Source organism: Zonotrichia leucophrys, chromosome 8, assembly GCF_028769735.1.
Source record: "Zonotrichia leucophrys gambelii isolate GWCS_2022_RI chromosome 8, RI_Zleu_2.0, whole genome shotgun sequence".
Classification (NCBI taxonomy): domain Eukaryota; kingdom Metazoa; phylum Chordata; class Aves; order Passeriformes; family Passerellidae; genus Zonotrichia; species Zonotrichia leucophrys.
Window position 1 is genome coordinate 24427540 of NC_088178.1, and position 8355 is coordinate 24435894.

An 8355-nucleotide genomic window follows, 5' to 3' on the forward strand; every position below is an offset into this window, starting at 1 on the left:
GCCCTTCTCAACAGGGCTAGAATAGGAGAAATGTGGCGACCTGATTTCTTTAAGTAGCAGCTCTTTGTAGCTCGTTCATAATCCTAGATATGGAAACCCATCCTGCACAAAGTCAGCTGCCAAGCAAAAAAGGGAAAAAAATAGGAAAAAAAAGTTTATTCAGATGCTCAACGTCCATCTTTTTTTTCCCCCAGTCTAACATAACCCTAGCACTTTATAACCAAACAGACAACTCCTTTTCCAATTAAAGTGGAATTAGGAAACTCAATCAAATTAGCTCACTATTAAAGCCCTTCTTTATTAAACGGTTTTATTGTAGTAATATTAAGTTTCACTCGCTCTTGGAACACGAGACTTTAAAAAGTTTCCCTTGCCATATTGATTTGGCTGCTCCCAGGATGGACCGGGGTCAAAAGTATTTGCCTAGGTGTAATCTGCAATATTCACTTACTTTTTTGATGGGGTTTTGTTTTGGGTTTGGGTTTTAGGTTTGTTTTTTTTAAAGAAAATCGTAAAATTGTATCCAAGTTGATCGATGGCATGCGGGATGGAAGAATTGCGTTTTGATGCAATTTGGTTTTACCCAGGAGCTTCCCTGCGCTCTCAGCCCCACCAGTACATTAACTGGTTGGTAGGAGCCGCGCTGGCAGCTCCCAGCCAATGTTTACACAGTTATATTTGAAGTGAGAAAGTAAACAGTCCAGCTGTGCCACGGAGCGGTTCGCTGGGATTAGGTTTCCATACCAACCAACTTTAGGAGCTTTTACAGTCTTAATTCAACCATGCACTGAACTTGTTCTTTGTGAGTAATAGTTTTCCTGGGCCAAACACTCCCAGGCCTGGCAGGAAAGTCGCGCTCCGGCCCTGGGCGGGATCGCCGCTCGGGATGCTCGGGGCGCGCCCGCTGCCCCCGCTCGTCCCAGCGCAGGAATAAACACAGGCAGGAAAGTCCTTCAGACTTTCTGATCTCTGAGAACATTTGGGCACCGTTGCCAAAAAAAAAAAAAAAAAAAAAAAAAACACAAAAAGAAAAAAAAAAAAGAAAAAAGCCACACGAGTAGCCTTTACCCTCGGATGAGGGTGAAGGACACACAGCTCCGAAAACAGCTCTGAAACCTTCCCTGCACTGATCTTAACTCATCCACCTCTGCCGCAAATACACATCTACATTCTGAAAAAACGTCATTATTATAGATCCCTTTGCTTATTTTGACACAAAAGCAACGGAAAGGCATAATCCGATTTCAGATACGAGGGGTAAAACCTTACTGCTGCTACACAACCCGCGGGTGGCAAGGTGAGATCTGCTTTAACCAGGCTTCTCTTTGCAACACTTCCAAATTTCCTAACTATGACAAAAAACGTCAAGATACCGAAGTAAGAAATCCTGCTTCAATTTATACCTGTGTAGGTTTGTTGGGGATTTTTTTCTGCAGGCATAAATAAGAAAAAGACCAGAAGCAGAAATAAACGTATTTGACAATTTCAGTTGATAAGGAATTTGGTCTTGCTTGTACGCTTCGTTTTTATTTATAAATTTATCTGAAGAATATCTAGTTTGACCATGATAAAAATGTAGTAAACATGTTTGTACTATTTGCATAAACTCCTTTAAATATTGAATGCACTTGTCAAATGAACTTCCCAAAACACACTTCCATCATCTCATAAAATACCACTTGCCATTCATAAGACCGATTTTTTTTTTTAATAGAAAATAACATTTATTTCTATGAAATGGAAACACAGAATTACCTGTTAGAAACAGCAAGAAGTTTGCTACATCGGAACAAGAAAGCAATTTTCTTGCAGATCACAAATGAAGGAGGCTTATTAAACCATCATACACCATTGGCGCCAGGGTCCTACGGACAGTTACAAATATATCTACTTTCCAATGTTATATACAGACCGCAACGTTTCTGGGGGCGGGAAGGAAAAGGTTTTCAATTTGACAATGTTTCATCTATATGCCTGGTAAGTATTACAATGCGCTGCCTAACCTTTAGCTTAACGTTAATACCGAGTTCACCTACGAGTTACATTAATAACTTAGATTTCCATTTTATAACATTATACACTTGCTAGTATACATATATATATATATGTATGTGTTTGTGGGAAAGGGCGCTCGCGTGTGTGCCCACCCCACGACGCGCCGAGGATATCCATGCTTATGGCCATAAGCAACAAAGAGCGACTCATGTCTGGACAATGAAAGTGCACCTCGATCACCTTAACACACCTACGCCTGTCCGCGCCGGGCTCCGCACGCAACCCTCGCCTGCACGGGGGAGAGAGAGAGCAAACCCCCGTGTCCGTCCACCCGCGCCTACCTAGCTACCTCTACACAGACGAGCTTTAGGAAGCCGCTATTGCTTCTCGGGGGTGTTGTTGACCATGGGCCCGTAGAGCCCTCCGGAGTACACCTGCTCCTTGTGCACGGCCGAGCGCTCCCGCATCAGGTCGCTGAAGGCGTAGTCCACGGGCGGCCGGAACCCCAGCGTGGGCATCAGCCCGGCCGTGGAGTAGGGGGTCATGAAGGCCAGTCCCCGGCTGTGCGCCGAGTAGGCGAGGCGCAGCGGGTTCAGTCCCAGGTGCGTGCCCAGCGGGTAGGCGCCGGCCTCGGCCCCGAAGTGCGTGGCGTTGGGCTGCAGCGGGGAGAAGGCGGAGCGGCTGCCCAGCGTGCCGATGGCCGGGGCCATGGCGCCCGCGATCAGGGGCCGGTGGTGGGCGGCGGCGGCGGCGGCGGGGGTGGGCGGCAGGCCCTGCAAGGCGCCGTCCCGGGCCCAGCCCTCCTCAGGGCCCTTCTCCGGGCCGCGATTGTTGAGGATCTGCTCGATGGCCTGTACCACGTCCCCGCCGCAGCCCTGCAGCACCAGCTCCAGCACGCTGCGCTTGTGCGCCGGGAAGACGCGCGTCAGGATGTCGATGGGAGTCCGCTGCCGGCCGCCGGCCGAGGGCGACGGGTCCTGCTCGTCCTTGTCCGCCTCTGAGCCCGAGTCCGAGCCCAGCGGGCTGATGGAGCCCGGGCTCTCCTCCCCCTCCTTCGGGCCCTTGGAGACGGGGGAGCTCAGGAAGGACTCGCCGTCCCCGTTCTCCGAGCCCGAGCCGTGGCGAGCGTCTGGGGAGGAGGTGCCGGGCACGGACTCGCCGTCCGGGGAGAGAGGCTTCCCGCCCGCCTGCTGCGGGGTGACGGCGCGGCTCGGCAGCAGCGTCTTGGGGAACAGCTCGAACTTCTGCATCTTGGACTCTGCGGGCCGGGGGGGCAGAAGGAAGAGACACCGTCAGTGGGGCTGCCCCGCGGAGCGCCCCGGCCGTCGGCGGGACCCCCGCCCGCAGCTCCGCGCCCCGCTCGTGTCCCGCCGCCTCTGCAGGCCCCGTCCCCCCATCACCCCCGCTCCGAGGGCTCGCAGCGCGGCCTTACCTGAGGCGCCGGCGCCTCCCTCGCCGCCGGTCCCGGCGCAGACGGAGCCGAACACCTCGTAGGCGGGCCGGGGCGGGATGATGCCGTTGGCGGCCGCCAGCGCCAGCCCCTCGGCCGTGCCGTAGAGCAGCTGCAGCTCCCGGGCCTCGTTCTCCTCCTGCGCCTGCTGCCGGCGCAGCGCCACCTGAGCGGCCATGACGCGCTGCCGCTCGGCGATCAGGGTGCACTTGGCGCACATGCAGTCCTTCCAGCGGCAGTACCGCTTGTGGCCCTTCAGCGCCGACACCACGCCGTGGTTGCGGCACCGGGCGCACTTGGGCGTCCGCGGGTACTTCTCGGCCGCCCGCAGCAGCAGCGGCGGCGCCCGCAGCAAGCTCCCGGCCACGCTCACCGGCAGCGTGGCCGCCGCCGCCGCCGCCGCGGCCGCCACCGAGCTGGGGGGCACCGGGGGGGGCGCGGCGGGCACGCTGGGCAGCTCCGAGCGCAGCTCCATCCCGGCCAGCCCGCCCCGGGAGAGCGGCCCCCCCTCCCCGGCCTCCCCCAAAGCGACGCGGGGCGGGGGAGCCCCTGCGCCGCACCCGCGATCGGGCGCGGAGAGGCTCCCGTCGCCTTCAAGCGCAATCACGAGCGGGGGGCGCGCAGAGCCCCGGGAGCGGGCATGCAAACCCCGGCGCCTGTCCCCTCGCCTCGCCCGACGCCCCCGTCCCCCCGCGGCGGGGTTCAAGTGAGGAGGGGCCCGTCGGGAGCCGTTCCGCGCCCTCCTCCCCTCCGCGCCGGAAAAGCAAAGCTAACACAAGAAAATCCGAGAAAACTTAGATCACTCTCGCCTCCTTGCTCTCCGTGCGCCTCTGGCGGGGCAGCACCAAGTTCATCGCGCCAGGCTCAGAGCCGAGCTCTCCCGTCCGCGCTCACGGGCTCGCCGCTCCCCGCGGCGCCCCGGTGCCACCCGAGCTGCCCGCTAAGCTCCGCTCCCCCGTCCCCCTGCAACTGCGGCCACAGACTTAGCGGCGTCCCTCCAAAGAACAATCCGGCACCTTCAACGACAGGATCCCTCGCGAGGCTAAAATCCAGCAGAGAATAGCGGGAAAAATAAAAATAAAAAATCGCCCCGTCTCCCGAGCAGCACCTCCGCAGATGGGCGGAGGAGCCGCGGCGAGCCCGGGGCGGCAGTCGGGCCGGGCCGGGCGCGGAGCCCCCCGGGAGGCGGCGCGGGCCTGGCGGAGCGGAGCAGAGCGGAGAGGAGCGGAGCAGAAGGAGCGGAGGGAGCGGAGCGCTGCCCGCCCGCCGCCACCCGCGCCGCCACTCGCGCTGCCACTCGCGCTATTGTTGCGGCCCGCGTTGCCATTAGGCAACATTGGACAACAATGTGGCGCCTGCCATTGGCCAGGGCCCGCGCGCGCCGCGCTGATTGGCCGCGCCGCGCCCGCCGCGCCCGCGGAGCGCCGGGAGCGCCCGGGGGCAGCGCGGGGACAGCGGGGGCGCGCCTGGAGCCCCGGCACCCCCGGCCGGCCCGCTCGTACCGAGCTTGGCTTCTAGTGCATTGGTAACGGCACTTGCCAAGCGCTTGGGGTGTTTTCCCTGGGTGTTACTTGTCGTAAGGGGAGGGGGGAATATGCTGGGCAAGGTGACAATTCAATTTGTGGTCTCTCTCCTCCCCTTGGAGATTTTGTTTTATGATAGTACGTAACGACGCCTCTCTTCCTTCCTTCCTTCCTTCCTTCCTTCCTTCCTTCCTTCCTTCCTTCCTTCCTTCCTTCCCTCCTTCCTTCCTTCCTTCCTTCCTTCCTTCCTTCCTTCCTTCCTTCCTTCCTTCCTTCCTTCCTTTCCCTCCTTTCCCTCCTTTCCCTCCTTTCCCTCCTTCCTTTTTTCCTTTCTCTCCCCTCTCCCTCTCTCTCCACACAGGTGAATGTCCGAGCGCTGCCGCAGCAGGAAAAGCCCGAGGTGAGTATGATTTTCCATCTTTTCTCTGCGCTTTATGCTGGGGGAGCCCTGCCCGCCCCTCGCTCCCCAGAAAGTAAAGTTCGTTCTTCCTTTCTCCTGCCAGCTGTTTGCGTGACTACATGTTCAACAGGCGCCTTCCCCGCGGGGACAATACACCCGAGGGACTGATTTTGGAGGAGGAGGAGGAGGCTGCGGGCTGGTAACTGTATATTAACCCCGGAGCTTTTGTTTTAGCATCGGCCGCCCGGGTTTGACGTCACCTTGGCGGGCAGCGGGAGGAGGCAGCGCTCGGTGGGAAATAACGCGCTCTGCTTTCCCCAGGGCTCTCCCTCTCTTTCCCACGAGGGATCTCCGTGCTCCTCGGCACTTTCTAAAGTTTTGTTTTTCACAGGAGTGTTTGCCCGTAGCGGGACCCCTCTGCCGGTGTTCGGGGCCTCCTCCCTCCGCTCAGCATCCCCACCTGCGCAGCCCCGCCGGTAACGGGACCCGTTCCCGGTGCGGGCCCGGGTGGTGCCCCGGGTGCTGCGGGCCCCGAGCCGGGAGCGGGGAAAGCCCCGGAGCTGCTCGGGGGTGCCGGCGCTGCCCGGGGCTCCCTCGGCGCGCTGGGGACCGGGGGGCAGCACACTGCAGGACACGCACTCTCCTTGGGCACTCTCCTTCCATGGATGCGAAAAGCGCAATTGCAGAGCCCTCCAAATTTTCAATATTTTTGTTACACTTACATCCGTCTTCTTTCTTTTTTTCTTTTAATTTTTTTTTTTTTGGACCCGAAATGAGCTCTTTCCTCCCCGATTTTCTGCGGGCGCAGCTGCTGCCCGCTCCTCGTGATTTAGGTGTTATAACACCTTTATTTATTACAGAAGCCAAGTCAAAATATCCGAATTAATTTTATTCGCAACCACTAATTTTATTCTCCGGGGAGTATTACTTAAACCATCTGATTTAATTGGGAATTCGTAGAACTCGATCAGAGCTAATAAGAAACATTTAAAGTATTGCTTTATGTTTGTTTAACGTGGATAAAATGTTCTCCCTTTTTCCTGGCAGTTTTGTTTGGGGTTGCTATGAGGGTTTTTTTGGCAAATACCTTCCCTTTGCTCCCCGAGGCAGCGCACCAACAACAACAACACAGGACGGGTTACGCAGATTTCCCCCACTCCCTTGTCTTCCAGCTCTGACTTCAATTAAAGGTCTGCGTTATCCTTTCCGTTTATGGCGGTTGAAAACTATCTAGTTTGGAAATAACCATGGGAGAAAAAAACCCAAAAACAAAAAACAAAAACAAAACAAAAACAAAAAAGACAAACAAAAACCAAAAAACACAACCAAAAAAAACCAACCAGCCCAAGAGTGGGTCAGTAATCAGCCAGTGAAACGCGGTGGTTTCTGTTGAGAGCCTCAGGCTTTCAGTAACATCGCAAAAGGCGGTGATGAAGTCGGAGCACGCAAGGTGCAGCATCTCCGTGCCCAGGCCGTTTCCTGGGCTCCTGCCCCGCTCACTGTGACACGCAGAGTTGGGCTGCGCTGTCCCAGAGCCGGGCACCAAAACGCCCAGTGCCTGTTTCTGCTGCTCGCCCAAAGCCAGCAGAGGACACCCCCCCGTCCAAAACACTTGGCCATGCGCTGGTTTTAAACGTTACACTCACTGTCAATCCGACATCGCAGCAAAAACGGTTTCTTAAATAAAAATTTTAAAATTGCAAGAATGTGTAACGCAACTGCGGGGCTTAGCAAGTCCTGAGGACATTTGTCCGAATCTCCCCCGGTTTCAGGGTCTCTGGGCGGTTTCCCATCCCCCGGGCCCGCAGCAGCCCCGGCAGCGCCCGGAGGCGAAGCCGCCGCTCCCGGGCAGCGCCGCTCCCGGCCGGGCTCGCTCCTGACCCGCAGCCGAGGCCTCTCCTCGGGCTCGGCACCCTGCTCCGGGCTCAGCGGGACTCTGCCTTGCCGCTCTCCGGGAGGAAAGCGGCTGGAGGGGCCGCTTCCAACCGGGACCCAGCCATTCCTGTGTTGCTCTTCTCTTACGCGGTGCGTTTAGAAAAGGAGAGCCCGGCATCACGCTTCTCACCGGTTTGACATTTTAACAATAATAATAATAATAATTTCTCCCTGTCCGTATTTTCCTTTGAAAACTTTCGCTGTGAAACATGCGTGAAAATGCGCACGTTTCACAGATTTATTCAAACCAAGCCCCCCTGAGCTGGGAGCTCGCCCGGAGCAGCAGAGGCGCGGCCGGGACTCGCCGTGGGCTCGGGGCTCTCTCCAGCTCCGTCCCGGCTGCCGGAGCCCAGCGAGTGTGTGAGAACGGACGGGAGGCAGCGGCGAGGTGGATGCTGCTCTCCCACCACCCCTCCCTTCTTCTTCCCTTCTCTCCTACTGCAATTCATTTCTGTTTGACGAGGCACAATAAAATCTTCTTGTACATCCCCGCTCCCGTGTCTTTCTAGGGGAGGGATGTTTGTTTTAGGCACGCACGGAGCAGCCGCGCTCCCGCTGCCCGGGCGGGACATAGAAAGAGAAATTCATTTCTCCAAACCCGGTGAAACGCGACTTTAAAGCCCCCGGGACTGGTCTCGCTCCCAGCTTGGCTCTGGGAGCAGCTCCCAGCGTCAAACCACGGGAGGAGCTCGGGCTTGGACGCAGCTCCCGCAGGAGCAGCCGGGCTGGCACCGGGAGCGGGGCGGGTGCCCTGCCCGGGCCGGGCACGGAACGCTCCGACCTCGGGGCCACCGGGGCTAAAGGGTGCTAGGGGGACCCCGCCATGGTCAGGGCAGCCCGCGCCCTCCAGATGCGTGAAAGTCGATTTTATTTCGTTACAGGGGTGCCCAGAGACGCCGCGTTTCGTTGCGCAGTGCCCCGGGTGCTGCTCGGTTATCCCCGAGCCTCTGGCAGCATCCAGAAACGCACCAGGGCCCAGCGCTCACGGCCGGGTCAGCCCGCTAAAACACGACACTAAATGCTAATTTAATATATTTATTCTGAGGAAGCCC

The 8355-nt window shown here is 57.6% G+C and overlaps 1 protein-coding gene and 1 long non-coding RNA gene across 2 annotated transcripts; one reads left to right on the forward strand and one right to left on the reverse strand.

The window, feature by feature from the left end:
- Positions 1–1656: 1656 nt before the first annotated feature.
- Positions 1657–4991, reverse strand: DMRTA2 (DMRT like family A2). The gene is made up of 2 exons (XM_064720372.1): positions 3428–4991; positions 1657–3253 (listed from the first exon to the last, which is right to left on the reverse strand). The coding sequence occupies exons 1-2, from the start codon at positions 3918–3920 to the stop codon at positions 2373–2375; spliced, it is 1374 nt and encodes a 457-aa protein (XP_064576442.1). The 5' UTR covers positions 3921–4991; the 3' UTR covers positions 1657–2372.
- Positions 4992–5262: 271 nt separating this feature from the next.
- LOC135451101 (uncharacterized) lies at positions 5263–7789 on the forward strand. The gene is made up of 3 exons (XR_010441218.1): positions 5263–5368; positions 5472–5567; positions 5760–7789. It is a non-coding gene; the product is annotated as an uncharacterized LOC135451101 (long non-coding RNA).
- The last annotated feature ends 566 nt before the right edge of the window (positions 7790–8355 follow it).